The sequence below is a fragment of the Syngnathoides biaculeatus genome, chromosome 20 (genome assembly GCF_019802595.1).
Source record: "Syngnathoides biaculeatus isolate LvHL_M chromosome 20, ASM1980259v1, whole genome shotgun sequence".
Taxonomy (NCBI): domain Eukaryota; kingdom Metazoa; phylum Chordata; class Actinopteri; order Syngnathiformes; family Syngnathidae; genus Syngnathoides; species Syngnathoides biaculeatus.
Window position 1 is genome coordinate 6,661,255 of NC_084659.1, and position 22,564 is coordinate 6,683,818.

At 45.4% G+C, this 22,564-nt stretch overlaps 1 protein-coding gene and 2 long non-coding RNA genes across 3 annotated transcripts; all 3 read left to right on the forward strand.

Moving 5' to 3' along the window:
• The first annotated feature begins 42 nt into the window (after positions 1-42).
• LOC133493277 (uncharacterized) lies at positions 43-1,865 on the forward strand. Its single transcript, XR_009792907.1, has 3 exons — positions 43-422; positions 1,372-1,506; positions 1,605-1,865. It is a non-coding gene; the product is annotated as an uncharacterized LOC133493277 (long non-coding RNA).
• Positions 1,866-3,698: 1,833 nt separating this feature from the next.
• Positions 3,699-8,496, forward strand: LOC133493953 (NADH-cytochrome b5 reductase 3-like). Its single transcript, XM_061807956.1, has 7 exons — positions 3,699-3,732; positions 5,160-5,314; positions 5,382-5,484; positions 6,742-6,825; positions 6,898-6,983; positions 7,048-7,147; positions 7,929-8,496. Exons 1-7 carry the CDS (start codon positions 3,699-3,701, stop codon positions 8,099-8,101), a joined length of 735 nt encoding a protein of 244 aa, XP_061663940.1. The 3' UTR covers positions 8,102-8,496.
• Positions 8,497-11,056: 2,560 nt separating this feature from the next.
• On the forward strand, positions 11,057-12,611 carry LOC133493276 (uncharacterized). Its single transcript, XR_009792906.1, has 8 exons — positions 11,057-11,236; positions 11,314-11,356; positions 11,651-11,719; positions 11,803-11,851; positions 11,918-12,142; positions 12,220-12,312; positions 12,414-12,461; positions 12,530-12,611. It is a non-coding gene; the product is annotated as an uncharacterized LOC133493276 (long non-coding RNA).
• The last annotated feature ends 9,953 nt before the right edge of the window (positions 12,612-22,564 follow it).

The window sequence follows — 22,564 nt, forward strand, 5'->3', positions numbered from 1 at the left end:
CGACGGTTTTGTATCGTTGCTGCTGTCTTTTGTGTTGTTTTTTTGCCTTCTAATCTGGTTTTGGAGCAGTCGTCGCCCAGGCCTTGACATTCTTCACACGGGTCGGTCAAAAATATCTTTCTCTCGCGGCCGGGGGAAGCCGACCCGTCGCCGTCGCTCCCAAAACAGCCCGAGCCGGCCCGCCTCCGCGCGGCGGCGCAGAATGCCGACCGTCTGGGCTGTTTGGGTTTGGGCTGCTTCGACGCGCTGGGCCAGGGGGCGCCGACGCATTCTTGGCTCGTCCGAGGGCGCTCACCTGCGTGACGGCCGGAGGTGAGCGGACTCGCGCCTCGATTGTTTGTGCAGCGACCGCTTGCAGATTTGAAGCCCCGCGACGACCGTTCAGGACCAGGTTGGACGCGTGCAAAAGGGAACGACCCAAGGTAAATATTCCAGTCCTTGTCTACATTTATTCATTTAGCTCATACCTTTTTTTTTTTTCATAAAAATATGTAATTTATTTCAAATTTAAATCAAATAATTGAATAGTTAATGATGAAATATAAAATAAATTCAATAGCTTATGAGCAGTATTTTATTGAAATTTGAATTAATTCAGCCATGTTTTGTTTTGGTTTTAAATGTATACCGTTACTGTATATCATTTAAGTTGGCTCATGGATTTATTGTAAAATATTTTTTAAAATAGTAAAACTATTTTACATATACATTGTTTTATTCATCAGTTTGTCCAAACAAAATAGTTAAACAATTCAAGTATACTTATACTAAATTTAGGTTTTGTAAATGTTAAAACATTTTGAAAAATAAAATTAAAAAAAAAAATCTGATGTATTTTTTTTCCATTTATCTCATTAAATTTGTGGTTTGAATAAAATAACTAAAATAATACTAATGAAAGTATTGTAAATCATTTTACATGTAAATAATATTTCCTTAAATACATCAAATATGTGATTCATCTTATATAAGTATTACTAAAGTGAACCATTTTAAAATTATAATTGCTCATGCAATGAAAATGTAGATTTTATTTTTGTTTAAAAAATGGAAGCTCCTCATAGGTTAACTGACAAACTGTGAGTTAATTGACAGCACACCTCAAACGCTCTGCTTCCTTGTTCGAAATCACGGGGAAAACCAAAAGAAATCAGCCAGGAAATCAGAGAATTTCGACTCATCCTTGGGTGCAGTTTCCAGGTGCTTGAAGGTGCCACATTCATCCATTCAAAAGATTATACACAAGTATAAACATGGGAAAGTAGAGCCATCACACTGCTCAGGAAGGAGACACAGAGATGAACATGTTTTGGTCTGAAATGTGCAAAACGACCCTTGAACTAAAGCTGAAGACATTGTCATTACCCACAGTGAGACGAGTCCGGCACCGAGAATGAAGTCATTACTCCTAAAGAAACATAAAAAAAAGCCACCAAGACAAAGATCTTAACTTCTAGAAATAAATCCTGTGGAGCTGTTTGGCCATAACGACCAACATTGCATCATGTGAGAAAACGGGGAAGCTTGTAGACCTGAGAACGCCGTCCCAACTGTGAATCATGGAGGTGGCAGCATCATGTTGTGGCTCTGTTTTTCTGCAACAGGAACTAGACCGCTTCATAAAGTAGATGTCATCATGAAGAAAGAACATTACATGGAGATATTAAGGCACCATCTCAAGACATCAGGCAGGAAGTGAAAACTTGGGTGCCAGTTGACCAAGACCTTCAAAACTGGATGGAGGATAACAAGAGTCCCAGCATGAGCTTGTGGAAGGGAACCCAGAACTTTTGAGCCAGATCGTGCAGTTCAAAGGGAAATGTCAAATGTCAAATGATCTGATATGACTTCATAGTGAAGAAATGTTCTTTCTCCAAATGACCTCGCCACTTGTCTGTTGTCTTGTTTGCTTTTGCCATGACGTCCACGTGCTGGGAATCTTTCTCGCTTGGTGTGAAGACACAACAACACACGGCAGCCAAGAACTTTCTCCCCCCCCCCCCAAAGGAACCTCCCTCCCGCGGGCGACGTTGCGAGAAAGCGTTTCCCCATATGGTACTTTGCTGTATTTTGCATTGTTGTTATTGTCGTTGCGTGCGTGGCCGTAAGCGCACAATGGGCCGCTTGTGCCGCCATCCAAGCCGGCGACGGCCTTTTGTCCCGTCGGCATTCTTGCGCCGCCACTGGCTCCCCGCGGGCCTGTGGGGTAACACCCCCCCCCCCCCCAAAAAAAAAAAAAAACCACACACACACACCCTTCCTTTCTCCTCCGAGACACTCGGCAGCGGTGGAAAGACACCGTCACAATTATTTTGGCGGGGGGTTGAACTCTTAAAAAGAATAGTATTTGTTTTGGTGGGGGGAGTGGGATTAATTTCACAAGAATGACGTTTGATTGTATGGGAACAAAAGAAAATTGAGATCCTTTCACATTATCACATTTTTTTCAAGGAAAATGTAAATTAAAATGGAATTATGTTTCCCACAAAGTTATTGTACACTTACTAGAGTTGTCCTATTTGTCGGAACCTGAGAACGATTTTTAGGAACGATTTTTTTTTTTTTTTTAAAGATTGCAGTTGTTGTCGTTTTTCAACTGAAAATTGACAATAAATCAGTTCCCCCCCCCCCCCCGCAAAAAAAAAGTTGCATTTTTATGTTGACAAATGTGAAGGAAAAGGCAGTCGAAGGGACGTGCTTGTGTTTTTCCTGTAAAAACTTGACAACCGTTGGTTGCGGATCGGCGAGTCGATCCCGCCAGCTGGAAGCCCGATGAAGGTGAAGGCTGAAGACGAGAACTCCTCGTCGCCCGGGAATATGTCCCCCCCCCCCCCCCCCGCCCCCACCTCCAGGAGCGACCGTGCGCTATTTACTTGATTGCACCGAAACGCAACACAACATTCACGCATGAGGAATGTTTGTGGAGCTTGAGAGCAAGCCAGAACAGGGAAGGCCCGTCCGTGTTGACGTCGAGCCACCGGCTGATGATTATTACTTCGGGCCTGATGTCATACACGCTCACTTTTTTTCAAGACGGCGAGCCAAAATCCACATCGGGGCGCTCGCTGTCCAAATTGCAGCCGATGCCTTTGGAGAGCGGCACCGGAGTCAACGGCGCCTTTGGCTTTAACGTTAGATGACCCGGAAGACAGATCTTTGGGTTCTGGCTGGGCCCTGACATATATGGATTTAATTTCCCGCACGTGTCCGCGTTCTGTGCTTAGAATGGCAAATGAGAACCTGACTCAACCAGATGAGTGAAATGAACCAAACTTGAGGACCCTCAGGACAGCACCTTGAGGTCTTGCAGAGCTCTTGAGATAGTCGTACTCGAAAAGGCTTGGTCAGGAGAAACAAAATCGTGACACTTGTCCTTTGTTTTTTCAACAATCCCGAGAAATCTGCAACCACTCGTTTTTAGTTTTAATCTGCGCTTGGCCGGGAACCAGTCCAGGGTGTACCCCCCCCCCCCTCTCACGAGATAGCTGGGACAGGCCCTTGTGAGGATCAGTGGCTCAGAAAATGGATGGATTTCTTTTTGACAAAAAAAAAAAAAAAACATAAGACCATTGGTCCATTTTTCCCCAGCTGGGTCAAGCAGGATCAAAAGCGGGCCTTCGCAATTCAAAGTGAATGGAAGGAAACGCCCGAGAGGTGTCAAACGTACATTTAATCGTCCGTTAACGCGACGCAAAAAAATGTTTGTGGAGAGGGGGGAGGACGAGTTGGCGTGTACCGACACGAAGGCCCGCCAGACACGCAGCCAGAAAAACATTACGAGTGATTCACAGGCATCGCGTGGCACATCAACGCATGCCTCTTAGCCTGACTCACGCGCGCACACACATCTGTGTGCAAGTTGAGTTCTACTCGAAAGTCCGATTGCACAAGTCGTGACTGCCTCGCAAGTGTGAAAACAGACCCAAACCCGACCCGAGGAGAAACATGTGAACGGCAAAGTGTTTTGGGACCAAACGCCGATAGCATCTGCTGCGCCACCAGCAGCCCCCATTTGGTCTGCATGAGCTGCAACACCTGCGCGGGGGGGGGGGGGGGGGGTTTAAAAAATATTAAAATGAAGTCCAACCTCGCTGACGTTCGCCCGATAGCATCCACCCACACCCTGATCCAGAAACATCTTTGATTCAAATTTGAAATTCACTTCCTATGATGAGCCCACGACTGAAATTGTTTTATTAAAAACTTGACATATCGTGCATCCATGTTAAAAAAAAAAAAAAAACTCGTTTTGTATGGAGTTTGAATATTTGTCACGAATTTGACTAATGAAATAGCTTTAGAATGAAGTGAAATGTGGCCCTCTAGCGGACAGATCTGTCCCTGCTGGTCATCCAGACGAAAAGCTCACTGACAAAAATGAGAAATAATAATCGGAATATTTAGTCGATCAGTTTATTTACCTCGTCTTCCTTTTTTTTTTTTTTTTTAAATGAATGACAGTAGTTTAAAAAGTGTATCGAGTGTCCACTTTGGGCCAGCTGCGTGTATTCTGTCCATAAAGCTGGGAACGGTCTCCCTCTAGTGTTGAACAAAAGTTGCTGCAGGCAATTCGGTCCCAAAGTTTGGCCGTTTCTTGTCCCTATATTAATATTGACTGGATTTGTGATAGTTTATCACTTTATTTCTGCAAATTTACATGACCACTGATATCGTGGCACGGATGGATTGTAAATTCACAAATGATGATTGGAGCTTTTTACCGAAGAAGAAGAAGAAAACGTTTGTTTTTGTGGACACGAAAGGCAAAAATTCAAGAAATACGACAAGCACGAAGACTTTTCGGTGTCGGGGAAACGGCAAGCAAAGCGTAGATTTGTGTACTGTACTGTATTTATTTATTTGGGAGATTTTTTTTGTTGTTGTTGTCTAGAGTCGCACTTTTGTCCAGTTGGTGGCGCTACCAAACTATAAAGCTAGTTTGATACCGCCCAAAATGAACACCGCAGAAGAAGAACGAACACCACAAAATAAGAACACAAAAACGTGACCCGGGTTGAAAGCCCCGAGCCACCAGGTGGCCCTAAAGAATCACTGGAAAGACTCCTCACCTGCTTTTTCCTTTTTAATTCCACTCGCAGGTCAGCTTCCGGTTCAAGTGTCAAAGGGGACTCGGCCACCAAGATCCTGCACCTATTGAGCAAAAAAGTTCTTCCGTACAGAAGGTCCTCAACGCCGCCTTCATCTTCGACATTACCTGTCGGCCAAAATCGACGGCAAGCTGGTGGCGCGCCCGTACGCGCCCACGTCCAGCGACGACGACGACGACGAGGGCTACGTGGACCTGGTCATCAAGGTGGGAACGCCAGTCCGGCTGGTCCCGCTTGATGATTCGGTGACAAATCGTCCGATTCCCCTCGAAGGTTGACTTCAAAGACGTGCCATCCCGAATTCCCGGAAGGCGGCAAGATGGGTCGGTACCTGACTTCAGGGGGCCCAGCGGGCTCCTCGTCTACCGGGGCAAAGGTGAACCAACATCTGGAAAAGACAAACCTGACTCGGTTCTGTCAGAAGGGAAATGGGCTCGGGATTTTTTTTTACCCAAAACGGTTTGCTTTGCAATTCGAAGGAAATGGACGTTAACCTTTTTTTTTTCTTTGTTTGTTTGTTTGTCTTTAATATATATAATTATTTTTCCCACGCTTTTAGAGACAAACGGAAAGAAAATAGAAGACAATTAATTTACATCCAGGCGGCACGGTGGACGCAGCTGGTAAAAGCGTTGGCCTCACAGTTCCGAGGTCCCGGGTCCGATCCCGGACCCGCCTGTGTGGAATTTGCATGTCCTCCCCGTGCCTGCGTGGCTTTTCTCCGGGTGGGCACTCCCGTTTCCTCCCACATCCCAAAAACGCGCAACATTAATTGGACGCTAAATTGCCCCAAGGTGTGATTGTGAGTGCGGCTGTTTGTCTCCGTGTGCCCTGCGATTGGCCGGCGACCAGTTCAGGGTGTGCCCCGCCTCCTGCCCGTTGACAGCTGGGATGGGCTCCGGCACTCCCCGCGACCCTCGTGAGGATAAGCAGCTAAGAAAATGGATGGATGGATAATTTACATTCATTCACAGTGGGATATTAATACTTACATAAATGACAGAATAGGAGTGTTTCTCTCATCTCGTAAGTCATCCTAGACCACGTTCGTACCCGCAAGTGAGCAAAGAAATTAACCTTAAAGGGAAAATGATAACAATAATCATAGTAGTCAAAAAAAAGAAGAAAAATGATACCACCTCAAGGCACCTTGCAACAAATGTTCCAAAAACGATCGACAATGATTGACATATTTGCTAAAAATGTAGGTTTCAAATTTTATTGGTATCGGAAGCAATACTTCCATCCAGCCATTTGCTTCGCTGCTTATCCTCACAAGGGTCGCGGAGAGTGGCGCTACTCACCCTGAACCGGTCGCCAGCCAATCGCAGGGCACAAGGAGACAATCACACCCAGGCGCAATTTGGGTGTCCAATTAATGTCGCATGTTTTTGTTTTTGGGATGTGGGAGGAAACGGGAGTGCCCACCCAGAGAAAAGCCACGCAGGCACGGGGAGAACATGCAGACTGCTGATCCGGCGTGCCACAAAAAAAAAAAAGCGATGTTAACCTTTTGACCTCGAATTTTCAATCTCATTATTGTGGCGACAAAACAAGCTAAAAAAAAATGTGGGTGATTTGATTTGACCTGACTTGATTGGAACAAAGGAAATGTGTGTTTTTCCCCGTGCAGGCGTTTTTGCCGTTCAGCCCGACAAGAAGTCTCCGGCCGAGACCAGGACGGCCAAACACGTGGGCATGATCGCGGGCGGGACGGGTAACGTGTCCGACGTGGCCCGCGTTTGCCTCGATGATCTTTTGTGATGGCTGCGATGGTTTTTGTCGCCAGGCGTCACGCCCATGCTGCAGATCATCACGGCCGTCGTGAAGGACCCGCAGGACCCGACCGTGTGCCACCTGCTTTTCGCCAACCAGGTCAGTCGGACGCCGGCCGCCCATCGCGGTCGTCTTCGTCACGTGTTGTCGTGCCCCCTCCCAGACGGAGAAGGACATCCTGCTGAGGCCCGAGCTGGAGGAGATTCAAGTGAACAACCCCGAGCGCTTCAAGCTGTGGTTCACTGTGGACAGAGCGCCTGCCGGTATGTTCTCACACGTGCGGGGCGACGCTTCCGCTTGTCCCGCGCAAACTTTTTCACAGTACACACGCTGCTACCTCGCTCTGTTTTCCGACAAAAAGTTTCAGATTCTTTTTTTTGTTTGTTTTTTTTGCTTCGGTTTTCCAACGAAAATCAGCATTCGACCGGCTGACCCGTGACGATTTCTTTTCGTGCTTTCGAACGCACCCCCGAAAAAAAAAAACCCGGAAACGGCGTCACCCCCACCGAAGACATTTGAAACTGTTGTTTTGCGTTGATTTTTTTTTTTTTTTTTTTTGTTCCATGAACCCAACCTCTGGTTGCAAGTTTTTTTTTTTTTTTTTTTGTACATTACATACTTTCTGTGCATTATAAAGAAACAACTTGTCTGCCCCCCCCTCATTATTGCTTGTTTCAAGTTATTCTGCATTTTTATTAATTAAAAAAAAAAGTTTACAAGGCTGGGGGCCGAGTCCCTACAGGTATGGCAATGCACTCCCAGCCAAGCGTACTCTACTAGGCTAAAGCATACATTTTCAGCCAAAAAAATAAAAAACTTAAATGATTTAATTATATAAAGTATTTAATTTCTACATGTATTTCTACTATGCAGTTTATTATCAGGAAAAGCTTCAAAAAAAAATTTAGGCTTGGAACCCATTATTTAATTTTCCATTCATTGTAATGGGAAAACGCGCTTTGGTTCCGGAACGTTTCGCTTTTCGCAACGCCTATAAAGTATGTTTGCTAATGTGACTTTTTCAACAACGTGCGCACGCGCCAGGCTGGGAGTACAGCGAGGGCTTCATCAGCGAGGCGATGGTGCGCGAGCATCTCCCGCCGCCGTCCGCCGACACCCTGGTGCTGATGTGCGGCCCGCCGCCCATGATCCAGTTCGCCTGCAACCCCAACCTGGACAAGGCGGGCCACGCCGCCGAGCGCAGGTTCGCCTTCTAGAGGCCGAGCCGTACGCAGCGCGTACGTGCGACGCGCCGGAAGTTATGTACGGTGTCACGCGGCTTCAGCGCTCACTACAATTTTGGTGCCTTACAATTTATGATTTTTTTTTGTGCATTATGCAGATTGATGTGAATATGTTTATGCTCCTCGTGCGGATGCAATGTCATTTTCCCCATTTCTGCCACTTTTCCAGTTTCTGTTCATAATCAATTATTTAACGGACGCGTTGATGATCACGCTTGCCAGCACTTTAATGGAGGCTCCAGAAAAATGGAAGACACGATGAGCGACATTTGGTCCAATTGTTCATTGCCAAACAAAGATGAAACATTTTTTGGGGGGAATATATTATGCAGCACATGTTTGATGAAATAAAAGTTGTCCAAAGACAAGTTTTGGCTCCAGGGTTTTCTTTTGCCTGTTGTCGCGAGAACATGCGCAGCCGTCCAGGGATGGGACGCGCGGACTCGTCGCCGTGACGACAAGGCGGCCTTTTCCGGTCGAGATGTCCCCAAAATCCTCGTTGAAATGACTCGATGATAATTTTGGGCAAAGTTTCAAAACGTCTCTGAGCATCATTGTCACCTTCGAAGCGTCCGTCAAATGCTTTTCGACGTTGACGCGTCTTTCCGAACTCAAATGAAATGACTTGAAAAGCACGTTTTAAAAGCCAAACCATTTCTCCAATATTGTGTCAAAATGTTGGCATCGAAATCAAACTTTTTCAGTGTCCCGGACGCCGAATTATGACGCGGACGTCCTCGCGAGCCAGCCGACCGAGCACAAAAGCCGAGAAGTGAAAAATTCATTTTTTTCATGTAGCCGATCTCGTCCGTTTTTGACCATGAATCGCAAAGGAGACTTTTCGGCACGGGGGGGGCGCTCGGACCGTCGCGCCGGCTCGCAGTCCATAAATCCTTCAGTGATGCCAAACGTCGCCATCGATCATCAATTGAACAATTTGACTGTACACGCAACATGTCGAATATCACATGAATGGTCATTTTTTTTTCCATCATTGTGACACCGTTTGGCACCGGGACCGTCGCCGGGAGCTGACTTTGGAGCGGCCCGGTGGTTCTGAGAGAAAGACGCCACAAATAATCGCCGCCGAGTTCCAGGCCAAATGGCCCAATGGTATAAGACTTGGCCTGTGGTTCGGGAGACCCGGGTTCGATTCTCGGTCAGAATTCCACGACTTTAAATCAAATATCATGGAGGGAAATAAATGTGGGACAAAGGAAGACTCGAACCTGCACGGCCAAGACTGTTGCCAGTGTCTTAACTCTTGAGCTGTTTTCCAGGTGCAGAGGACTGATGATCCGGGTAAATTTATCTCAAATATCCGGTAACGGTCCCCCGAACCGATGAATACAACCAGAAAAATTGCCCGGAATCAGCCAAGATGGCCGAATGGTCTAAAACTTTACCTCCGGTGTGGGCGTCCCGGGTTCGAGCCTGGCTGCGAAGTCCAGGTCTTTACAAATACCAGGGAGGGAAATAAATCTGGACCAAAGGAAGAATCGAACCAGGATCGCCGGGACTCCAGTCACTGACACTACGCATGAGACCATTTTGGACCCGACGGAACCTGATCATGTGGTCTGCTTTGTATGGAAGAGGCCGCAGCGGTTTTTGTGAACGATAAGGATGACCAAAAAATTTGGCGTTTTTCTATCCGAAATGGTCGAGTGCTCTAAAACTTTGCCTCCGGTTTTGGTGACCCGGGTTCAATCCCCACCGTCGCCTGCACTCATCGAAGTATGTTCACGGCCATACAAACATAAAGGGGGGATCGAACCCGGATCTCCCGTGCGCCAGGCAGGGAAACAAACCTTTAGACCAGTTTTGGCCAAATTGTGCAGGTCGTCTGTTTGTATACATCGCAAAGATCAGTCATCGATGGTCGCCACGGCTTGCCGACATTATGACAAATACCAATATGGTGCAATATTCGGGAACATTGAAGTAGTCTAGTGCAGTAGTACTTCAGCTATGATTCAGACGACTCGGGTTCGATTCCGCTCTGGTTTATTTGCCCAACGTAAGCATTTAACGCGCATCTTTTTCAACGCAGCGCAGATTTCTCGACTTTCTTGTGTGAAATCAAAGCTTTTTTTTTTTTTTCTTTTTTTACCTCCGATTAATAATGACGTCACCGCCGCCAACCTATTTAAGTCGGGCCAAATGAGAGCTCGTCCTCTTTGGCCGGCGTCCCGTCGCCCCTTTCCGCAACATCGACGACAAGGTAACTAAGTCCTCGCACTGCCTCCTCCTTCAACCTTGCAAAAAATTCGCTGCCTTTTGCCCACTTTGAACATTTCAAAGCGAGCCAAATGACCGCAAATTGGCTCTTTTCAGGATGCTAACACCTTGCTAGCCGTGCTAGCTCCGACCGGAGGCTTTGAACGTCTCCTGCGAGTTTCAACGGCAACACAACTCGTTTTATTCGGCGCATAACTGCATCTACAAAGTAAGTCAACTCTGTAATAATAAGGAGGGCGCGGGGGGGGGGGGGTAATTTTAGTACTTTGAACGATTGGCGCTTAATTAATGAAAGAAACGTCTCAAACTTTTTCAGCATTTGGATAAAACGGCCGTTTTGCACCAAGTAAGTACACAACTTGGACACATTCACAATTAAATGCGATTAATGCTAATATATGTTTTTTTTTTTCGTCCACAGGTGCACAGCTTGAAATTGGTGTTTTTTTTTCCATTTCATATGAATTAATCATGTCTCATTTTGTTTGCAGGCTTGAATCTTCAACTGAACGTCCGACTTGACTGAATTCTTGACTGGCTGTACAGCATATCCTTTATTCAACTGAATAAAGTCGTTCCATTTGTGTTCACTGTTAATTTTCATTTCTGAACGCAGGTTCAAATCTTCAACAAAATGGCTGACTCGCTGTGACGTTTGGTGGGGGGCCTTTTGGGACTTTGGTGGGCCTGCTGCGAAACGCCTCTCTCGATTTTCAACCGGGCTCGTGGGGCTGAATTTAGACGTTGACCGCGAACCATGTCGTGTTTTTCAGGCGCCGCCATCCTCGCTGGGGAGGGAAAAAAGTTTCCTTTGCTTCAGGATGAGCTGACCAGGCGGCCTCCAACTGAGACGTCCTCACGGTTCAGGTGGGAACGCGCACTCGACGGCAGCACCAAATCTTGCCGTTAACCTTTCATGTTGCGGCGCTTTTGTGTCACCCCAGGAAGAAGACACGGAAACCACCGAAGGAGGGGAAGGACGCCCAGGTTGACTTTCCAGCGGGCTTTTTTTTTTTTTTTTTTTTCCCCTCCATCTGCAGTCGTGACCCCCTCGACTTAATGGAGAGCTGAGGAACAAGCCAAAAGCCAAAATGGTTGTCTTTGACATTGCACTCTCCAGGCTTGGACCTGTTGGGGGAAAAAACGGATGAATCAATTTGTTGTTGGAGGTGGTAGAAAATGTGGCATCATGGTCAACTTCCTGGTCCAACAGGGTCATACATGCAACAAATTCCAGTTTGGAGACTCCTCACCTGGAGTTTCTTTTTGCTTCCGTTGCAGGTGCCATTGGGGACTTGGCCACCAAGATCCTGCACCTGCTGGGCAAAAACAAAACTGAACATGCAGAAGGTCCTCAACGCTGCCTTCGTATTTGTTGACACATGGTGATGAACTTACTAGAAAGCAACTTGACTGGTCCATCTCTTGTTTAGGTCTCTTGGTCAGCAGTTCTGCAGTCACGGGGACCTGAGGAACGAGATGGTGGCTATAAGAAACAAAACCCTCCCAACAGCAATTGAGCAGCTTAACATCTTTTCTCTTCTGCAGTTACCCCAAAGTCGCACTCCAGCCAGAACAAGGTCTTGACCTTTTTGCTCCTGGACACTTGGATGTTCTTGCTACCAACGTCCACCGGGTGGTGCTGAAGAATCCCTGGAGAACCTGATCGTGGCTCAGCTGGTGAAGTCAATCTCAAAGCCTGGAACCTGTTGGAAAACAGACCGAATTTACAGTTTGTCGCTGTAGGTGGCGGAAACCTGGCGTCAACTTGAGGTAACAAAGCAGGTCAGAACAAACACAACAAATAAGTAGCTTAACATTGTTTTGTCAAATCTTTTTCTCTTCTGCAGTTCCCCCAAAGTTGCACTCGGAGATGTGCTCCAGCAAAAACCCTCAAGATTTTACCTGGACATTTGAATGTTCTTGAAGTCAAAGTCTGTCAGGTGGCACAGGAGAACCCGACCGTCGACCTCCAAGTCTTGAACCTGTTGGGGTGGGTGGGGGGGGGGGAACAGATGACTGAATTTGCCATTTGTTATTGTAGGTGGCAGAAATGTGGAGTGATGGTCAACTTCCTGTCCAACATGTTGAGGTGACTTTTTGCTTAACACAACCACAGCAAATTTAAAAATTAAAATTTTTCTTTGACTCCACATGCAGATCACCTTCCGGTCCAAGTGCCATCGGGACTGCCACCAAGATCCTGCACCGACTGTGCAAAAGAAGAAATTCACATGAATAGGCAGGTCAACGGCGCCATCTTGAATGTTGACGCAAGCTCACAAACTTCAAAAACAGCAACTTGACTGGTTCCGCGGTCATATCTTGTGTTCAGGTCTCCCGGAGAAATCTCTGCGCCGCCAGTCCACTCTGAAGGTCTGTTTGATAGGAAGACTGTTCAAGCAGGAGGCGCCAGTCTGTTTGTCCACCAGGTGGCGCTGGAGAACCTGATCCTAGTCATCTCCTGAAGTCACTTTGCTTCAGGGTTTGAGCCTTTTTGGCAGAGTGGCTGAATCCAAGTCCTTATCTGTGTATGTGGCGGAAAGATGGCATCGCTATCACCAGGAGGTAACCTAAACTTACAAATCAGCTCGGCAAATTGAAGCGCCCTGACCTTTTTCTGTTTTGACTCCACATGCAGATCACCTTCCAGTCAAAGTGTCATCGGGACTGCCACCAAGACCCTGCACCTGCTGGGCAAAGAGTTCGAAATGTGCAGAAGGTCCTCAACGCCACCTTCATCTTTGACATGTGGTAAGAAACTTACAAAGCATCAGCTTGACCGTTTTCCCCGGTCCTCCTCTGGTGTTCAGGTCTCGTGCATCCAGTCCAGCGATGGGTCCTCTGAAGCACTTTGATCCGAAAAAGGTTCCTCTTGGTCCGCTCAACCTGCTTCCTTCTGCCGTTCATCTTTCCAGTCGTCGTGCAAATGGCGCCATCAGTCTTCTGAGGTAAAACGCTGCAGAACTGCACACAAGTTTTTCTTTTCCTGTCATCCACAAGGTGCTGAAACCAAATCTTGAGCTGCCTGAGACCTTTGACCCCTGGATGCTCGACTCTTCGAAACGTCTCATGTGATTGATTTTATTCTTCCTCCTTCCAGAGTTGCTGAGGAACCCGATCGGCTTCCCGGTCACTCAGCCATCAGTCAGTCCTCAAAGGCCCAGAAAACAAGTCGCCAGTCTTCCTCGCTGGAAGGTTTCACGTCAAAGATGATTTGCTGCACAAAAGTTTGACCTAACTTTGGACTCACTGATGTTTGTCTTGGGTCCGGACACCGGTCCAAGCTCTCGTCCCAACGGCCGACCACTTCACCGGGCGGCGACGAGGAGACTTCTTGATGTCGTCAGACTTCGTCTTGGTTTACTTTGTGATTTCATGTCTGTTGCTTAACATCTACTCTGCAAACATAATAAAAACAGATTACAACTTTAAACTTTTCTCATTCTTCAAACACCACAAAAAAATTGAATTTTTTTTGTTTTACTTCCCCCAAATATTTCGAATTTATTTTTCCAAACTTTTCAAAAAAATTTTTTCAAAATTTTTTTTTCAAAATTTTTTTTTCAAAATTTTTTTTTCAAAATTTTTTTTTCAAAATTTTTTTCAAAATTTTTTTTTCAAATTTTTTTTTTTTTGGGGTGGGGATTTTTGCCAAAAATGAGGCCTGGAATAAAGCTTTGTGATTGGCTGACGCAATTGGCATACAAGGCTGTGATTGGTCGAAAAAGTGGGCGGGTATATGCAAATCCGAGCATTCTGATTGGTCAAAACGAAGAAAATGTGCTAAAGTGGGCGTGGTTATGCAAATTTGAGCGTTTTGATTGGTCGACGTGGGCACACCCCCCTGCTCTGATTGGTCGGTTTGAAGACGGCTTTTAAAAAGCTGTTTCGGAGTCCTGAGGCCTAAATTGCACATCGGTCACTCCAGTGAACGCCAGTTTCTGATTGTTTCACTCGATCTCCACATGAGCAAAACTACAGAACTTTGCAGAGTCTTGTAGTTTTGAGACACGTGGAGCCAGAGAGGACCAACGGAACACTGCCGGTCCCAGTTTATGACTGGTCCCCTCTATCCCCACCTGAGCAAAGCTCCAAGAAGTCCTGTAGTTTTGCATCAGATAGAAGGGACCAGTCAGAAACTGGGACCGGCAGTGTTCCGTTGGTCCTCTCTGGCTCCACGTGATGCAAAACGACAGAACTTTGAAAATTCTTGTAGCTTTGCTCATGTGGAGATTGAGTGAAACAATCAGAAACTGGGACCGGCAGTGTTCTGTTGGTCCTCTGTGGCTCCACGTGACTCAAAACGACAAGACTTTGCAAAGTTCTGTAGTTTTGCTCACGTGGAGCCAGAGAGGAACCAACGATCCACTGGCGTTCACCGAAGTGGACGCTGCGCAACTCTTACCTCGAGACTCAAAGCGGCTTTTGAAGAGCCGTCCGCGATGCCCGAAAGGCTCCAAATGAAGACGGACGGGCCAGACTCAGGACGAAAACACGAGTCCAGTTGAATCATTTATTGGGCAGTAAAAGTTGCGATGACATTTTAGGGATGAACGAACTCAAGTCGGACGCAAGATCGCCGACGACATTCGGGAGCCGCTGAAGTGTCGAGCGCGACGGCGGCGGAGCGGACGTGAGCGCACGAACCCGTCCGACGTCTGTCAGAGAAAACACAAGACAAGCACTGAAGTCGGTCTTTGAAAAAGTTTTTGATTTACACGATTTCACGTCTTTTTGATCACTTGGCACACGTTTGCAAATGACATTGATGTGGACCAAGTCGATCCCAAAATACATAAACTGGACTTTGAATGTTCTTTTCAAAACATTTGCATGTTTTAAATAACTCAGTCAAAGCAGTTTAAAACATGTCCAGAAATATGCTCAATATTTTTAAACAACAAAATGTGGACCAATTTATTTAGATTTTAACAGTTATTTTAAAAACAATGAAACTTAGATTGATTTATTTTCAATAATTCTGCCCACATCAATGTCATTTAACAAAAAAAACAAAAAACAAAAAAATCACAGTTCTGGACAAGTGTTTTTAAATGAGAGCAAAATGGGCCGAGTTGTTTAAATAATATGCATTCAACATTTGAAAAATATCCAGACTCATTACTTTTAAAAATCTTGGTTCACATTGATGTTAGGTAGACATGTAGAAAAATTTGACGTTTTTAACATGCAATTTAAATTTGTACTTTAATATATATTTGGTCCGCATACATTTTTTAAAAATGGCAACTTTCCGGACATGTCTTTCCTTGATGATGTAGACACAGTTGTGTCAAAAATAGTTAAGAGTTTCCAAGAAGAAAATATGCATTCAATAACTTAAGTTAGAGTATTTTTAAAATAGTGTCTATTTTTGTGAAATAACTTGATACACGTTGACATCATTGAAAAAACATACCGAGAAATGTTAAGTTCTAAGTTAAGTAGTTAAAAAAAAATACTACAATAATCTGATAACAATTATAAAATGAATTGGGAGATGATAATCTAACAACTCACAGAAGAATACGACAGACGAATTTCAGATCCGCGTGGATATCGTTTTAAAAACATTCAGAAATGTGACATTAAAAATGATGCGGGGCTTCCTGAACATTCGCTGAGCGCAGCCTCCTTTCATCCTTCGCCATCCACTTCTTGCAGTAAAGGGAAGTCAAGCGTCTCATATTTTTTCATTTTCATGGATTTTACTCTTTTTATTTGAAGTGCCAACACCCATACGATTTCTGAGCTGCTTATCCTCACGAGGGTCACGGGAATGCTGAAGCCAATCCCAGCGGTCATCGTCAATTTGGACTTTACCGGTGAAATCAAACTGATGTGGATTAGTTAGTAAAAAAAAAAAACATTATATTTTCCAACAATAACAATTTTCAGAGTAAAGTCGTTTTGGAGGGATTTTTAACTATACATCATATTTTTATATTTATACAATGAGGTTCATTAGAAATGTTAGGAAATGTGACATACATTTTTAAACGTGTAATTTGAAAAATATTTGGTTCACATCAATATTTAAAAAAAAAAAATATGGCACATTTCTGAACATTTTTGTAAACGACAAAGTCCATTTTCCAAGCCGGTTATCCTCACAAGGATCGTGGAAGTCATGTAAAAAATATATAATAAAAGTTCTGAAAAAATATATAGGTTATAATAACTATTATTTTAATATTTTTTATTTTTTGAATAACTTGTTAGAGCTTGATATTAAAAAAAAAAAGCATTCAGAATGTGATGAAATATGTTGTTTAAAAAAAGAAAACATTTTGAAAATAAGCTTCTAAATAACATTAAAAATACTTTTTTTTCAACTAACTTGTTCCACATCACTGTGATTTAAAAATCGCTTGATCACGTTCTTGCTGCTTTATTGTGTTTTCAAATTCCGAGTTCAGAAAGACCGCAGCTGGGTGGGCGCACTAACGCTCCCCCTTGTGGTGTCACGTGACATCGCGCATCGCCTCCAGCACACTATCTCGAAAGGCAAATGTGGAACGTACGACAACTAGTCACAAACGACAGCGATTCCTCGGTATATCTTTAACGTCATTTCGGATCAGACGAACGACAAGTTCGTCATTGGAGATAAGATTGATGGCTACCTCTCTCTCTCTCTCTCTCTCTCTCGCTCTCTCTCTTTGTCTCTGTGACATGCCGGCAGGAGGTTCTGAGGAGTGCTGCCACCTTCTGGGCGTCTTGTGCATTTCATCTCCATTCCACTTGCTTGACACATTGGCCCAAATCAGTTCTGCAAGTACTGAAACCAAACGAGAAAACTATCAGTTCAACGGTTATCGCCAAAACTACGCGCACTCAAACCCGCATTGGAAACAATTTTTACGTCCTATTCCTTGACAAATTGCTTGAACTGAGACGTAACTTAAAAATTCAACAACCGAGCCCCGCCACGTTTTATTTTTATAATCATAAAAATTCAGGACACAAATACATGTCACGCTCTGATGTTATCTCCACGAAAGTTACGAAAAGCAGAATCTATTTTTTCCCCCCAATTTTTTCAGATTCGATCATTTCAGCAGCCGACAGCCACTCGTCAATTCCTGATATCGGCAACGGAATTGCTGATATCAAACCGCTTCGAAGAAAGATCGTCAGATCACAGAAGATGAAGACATTTGCTGCCATGACGACGACGTACGCTGAGGTTCACGGGCAAAATTCACATTCAGCAGGTGACAAATATTTTTGTCAACAATTATTTTATCAATCTATGTTTGACATTTTTAAGTGATATGTTCCTTTTTCATTTATGTTGTCAAATGAATGTAATAAATGAGACGACATTTTGGGGCTGCTGCAGGTGGATAATTCAGCTCTTTCATGACGAGGGCGACTCAAACGTACTTGAAGGAAGCTTCAACTAAGTGTATTTTTTTTCAAAGTTCAAAATATTTTCATGCATGCATAAATACAATTTGGTGTTCCCTGTAGCTGATCATTGAACGCATCAAGTCAACACATACGACTGAAAATCTACATTGGCAGGATGATCCTCACTCAGATGTCAAAAGCAGGGTTTTGTGGCGACTGGTGTTTTGTTTTCATATTTATGAAGGGAGTCCAAGTCATGGGACGCGACAAAAATGGATTGACAACATGAAATTCGATTTGTTGACAACACTGAGAAACGCTCAGCTCACTTTTGTCATTCAACCTTGCAACTCTTTTAAACTGATGAAAACTGTCTGTATTCATGTTAAATTAATGCGTATGAATTTGCTAGATGCGTGCATACTTAAATGATACAATACGTCTAAAAAATGCCCTAGTTTTTATGACAAGTGGTCTGATCGATGGTTTCGATTAGAAGTACCTAATGTTTTGACCTATCGTAGTCAGCAATGGCGTCTTGGAAATCGAAGCCAAAAGTTATCAATGTGTGGAAGCGTCAGTGTTCAATTGGGAGCCGCCGGGTTCTGTGCGGAAAACAACATTCGACTCAAACCCTGACTTTGACTTTTGCTCAAACAGTTTTGTGCGAGTTGACATTGTTTTAAACACAGCTGTCTAAGCTAGCTAGCTAGCTAGCTAGCTGCCAGTCAACTAGTGAGCAACGATGAGCAAACGAGAAGGCCCAAGTGGAGTAAATATGATTCTGGCTTGTGTACATACACACGTATGCGGCACACAAAGTTTAAAAGCAACATTTGAAAAATACTCACTGGAAACACGTTTGCGAAGAGTCGCCGGAGAACCTGCTCACTGAAACGGATGTGTACGAAAAGGTGGCACATACGTCGGAATGGGAAGAGTTGACGCCCACCTTGGCGCTGCGTGCCCGCCCGCGGGCAGGATAACCGAGAAAGGTCAAAGTCGTCAGCGTTGTGCTCGGACGGCAAGAAAATATGAAAGAATGACGATGCCAGCACGTCGTGATTTACGATTTACACGACGAAAAGGCCCAATTGCAACATTGGAACTGTAAATAACGCTTCATAGGAAATAAAATAGAGAGGGTTTCTAGGAGATGTTAATGACTCAAAATGATTGAACGCGCTTTTTATTTGTTAAAAAAAAAAAGTAAACCTTGTCAAGTTCGGATAAGAATTGAGCAAGTTACGGCTTAATTTCACTCTCAATTAATTGAATATGATGGAAACATTGACCTTTCCTACATGGTGACAATGTAGGCACGTTTGGTAGCCACACAGCTACAGCGTTAATCTATTTAAATCTTATATCTGTGGGGACGCGAATATTTAAGTACGCTAACGAAACGGTGGTACATTTGTTGTCCATGTTTTGGGATTCCAGATGGTTGGAAATGAAGGAAACACTTCCAAACAGACCTCCACCAAGGCCCAAATATCTGGAACCGAACGGTGTTGATCGTATAAAACAAAGAGTTTTTATTTTGTTTATTGAGTTTTGGAACAGACATGAGTGGCGAATCGGTAATTCAGAAACAACCTGCTCCGTTGGTGATCCCAAAACATGGTCCAAACATGTAACTTTTTAACATGAAAATTATTTTCTTTTTAATAGCTTACTATTTTGTCAATTTAAACATTATTAGTTGAATTTCATAAAGTATTATTTCGGAATATTTTGTTTGCCCTATCTTGCGAGAAGAACCGGGAAATTAAGAGTACAGGTGAGTTTATGAAAAAAAAAAAGATTCTGCTTTTCGTAACTATAGTGTAGATAATATCGGAGCATGACATATATTTGTGACTTGAATGTTTATTATTTAAAAAAAAAAAAAACAGTGTTGGGGTTCAGCTATTGAATATGTAAATTACATCAAAGTTCAGGCAATCTGTTAAGGAATAGGACGTAAAATTTGTTTTAAATGCGGGTTTGAGTGCACGTAGTTTAGCATTAACCGATGTTTATTTTTTTTGTTTGTTTGTTTTCAGTGCTTGCAGAACCGATTTGGGCCAATGTGTCAAACAAGTGGAATGGAGGTGAAGTACACAAGACGCCCAGAAGGTGGCAGCACTCCTCTGAAGCTCCGGCCGGCCCATCACAGAGAGAGGGAAAGAGAGAGAGCGAGGTACCCATCAACCTGCCTCGTCTGCGGCCGCCGCGGTGGAAGTCATCCCTCCGCCTCGAGGGTTGTCATTTTCCCCGTTTGGTGCGAGTGGGTGGCTCGTCGTCTGTGGTTTGTCGCGCTGCGCGCGGACCCGCAGGACCGATGGTCCGTGCTGCCTTTGGGCCCAGACGGGGGCAGACACCCGAGCAAATGCCCTGCGGTCGTGCATTCCTGAACTCCTCCAGAGCTTCCTTCAGACAGCCCTGACCAAAAATATCAGATCCTGACAATGCCGTCACAACATCGCGCCTTGCTTCACACGGAAATATGTTTACAATATCACAACATGCGTAGTCGTACTTTTGAGTCCTTTTGTGGAATTGTCCTTTTTTTTTTTTTTTTTTTTTGCTCGTTTAACAAGTATTGAAAAGGTCAAATTTGACTGAAGCTGTAACAGATGGGGGAAAGTTTAAAATAAACAAATACATAAGCAGTTTTTATTGATAGTGTGGTGGCACGGTGGCGCAGCTGGTAAAGCCTCACAGTTCTGGGGTCCCGGGTTCAATCCCTGCCCCGCCTGTGTGGCGTTTGCATGTTCTCCCCGTGCCTGCCACATCCTAAAAACATGCAACATTAATTCGGACACTCTAAATTGCCCCTAGGTGTGATTGTGACTGCGACTGTTTGCCTCGATGTGCCCTGCGATTGACTGGCGACCGGTTCAGGGCGTACCCCGCCTCCTGCCCGTTGACGGCTGGGATAGGCTCCAGCACTCCCTGTGACCCTTGTCTAAGAAAATTGAAGGATGGATGGATATTGATAGTGTTTGAAATATGCGGAATCCAACATCTCATCACATCCCCAGAAAACAACTAAAAATTTACCCACAAAACGCATTTGAGCCCTAAAACCCGTGCAGCGAACAACTACTGAGCGCTCCACCATCCTGTCATAAACTTTTGCCTTTGATTTTTAAAAATGGGGATTAATTGTGTGTGTGTGTGTGTGGGGGGGGGGGGGGTAGTCGAGTTTGGCTAAACCCAGTGCTGCTGAGGTGGGGGGCAGGGGGGGCTGCCCCGCCCATCTAGAACCGCCACTGTCAAAAGCTGACCAATCAAAATCGATATTGATTCCCGTTTTCTTGTTTCCTTTGGGGCACGGCCAACAGCGGCCTGCGTTTGAGGTTGTTAGTTGGATGTGGTCAGGACGGCGTCCACTACCGCCCCCCCCCCCACGTCAATGCCATCATTATATTGCCTCCAGAGTGGTACTTTGTGTAGGGGGTGGGCGCCGGCCTCCCAGCGCCGGTGCCCTTGTACGGTCTTTCCGCTGTTGTTATTTACGTTCCGCTTTACATCATCATCATCGGCTGCGGAAAGTATTTCCAGTTTGTGCTCTCGGTTATTTACAAGCCTCGAAAGTAAATACGGGGCCGCCCGGATTCTTCGCCATTTTGGATATCCGGCGAGCGGGTGTCGCCCGTAACCCCGGCGCCACCTTCGCCGGTCACGTGTCTCCACCGCGCCACAGACGTCCTCTCCGGTCCCGGCGCTGGGAGTGGGCGGCGGCATCTGTCAATCGGCGGCTTCCGGAGTTTGTTTTCCGAGGTCTCGTCTTGTTAAGTACATGCTTTTCCCCCGCAAAGCGGATTGCCAGGTTCCGTGCGGGCTTTTGACTGCACAAATTTAGGACGATAAGTGCTGGCGCGGAAAACAGCCGACGTTGATTAGTGCGGGGCGTTCAGGTGCATCTCTTAACTCTGGCAAAGTTGAATTTAATCTGGCTTGTGAAGGGCGAGAGCGCCCCCAAAATATCAGGAAACCTCGTGACCGTCAAGCATTAACGTGATGAGTCATTTCGAATCCTCGTTTGTGTTATCGGCCTCAAGCGTTCTAGTTGCTTCTAGTTCTGAATTTCCTGGGTGTTGGTCTGGAATCCAGAGTTTTTCTCCTCCAAGTTAGACCCGCACCCCAAATCAGGAATGATTTAACGGCGCCGCTCGGATGTTATTATCTCCCCCCAGGCGAACGCGACGTCGGCGTCCGTCCAGCGCGGCCGCGTCTTGATTCCCGCGTGAAGGGTCATCGATCTGTCGGAGCTGCATTCCCTGGTGCTGCAATGCAGTCTGACCGTTTTTTTGGGGGGCGGGTGTCCTGACACCTGTCGGACAGCAGAGGGGGCAGTCGAGTGGTCGAGCCGGAGACCCGCAAGGAAGTGCTGAAGCGGACTTATGAGTCCGTTTTTGTCTCTTGTGGCTTCTGAAAGACGAACCACTTTGTCACTGATGCTCAATTTTTGATGCGTTTTTTGTGCCTTTTCCCTGCAGACCTTTTTCTTCGGGCTTCTGATTGGCCGAAATTGTCTCGGGCTTCCAAGTCGTCTTTGCCGGTGACGGATTGCTTGCCCTGGTTCTGAAATATCATTTGGGAGGCGCACTCCAAAACGGGCCGCGTGCCAAAACCTTTGATTAACTCCCCGGGCGGGTGTTGATTTCATCGGGCGCAGGCCGTGACAGAAATAACCGGTCCCGTCGTTGTTGCGCTGGCCGAGCGAGAGCGCATCCCTCTCTTTTTCCTCCGCGACTCTCCGTTCGCACTCGGCCTTGATCTGACGCTCGTCCTCCGCCGCCGCCGCCGCCGCCACCTGCTTTTCATCCCGCAGCGGTGAGAACG

What these genes read in the sequence shown, in the direction of transcription:
- LOC133493953 (XM_061807956.1), top strand. Translation starts at nt 3,699, where the DNA reads ATGTTTGTGGAGAGGGGGGAGGACGAGTTGGCGT. An exon ending in ACGTGGACCTGGTCATCAAG is followed by an intron (nt 5,315 to 5,381) that starts GTGGGAACGCCA and finishes TTCCCCTCGAAG; the next exon opens with GTTGACTTCAAAGACGTGCC. An exon ending in CATGATCGCGGGCGGGACGG is followed by an intron (nt 6,826 to 6,897) that starts GTAACGTGTCCG and finishes TTTTGTCGCCAG; the next exon opens with GCGTCACGCCCATGCTGCAG.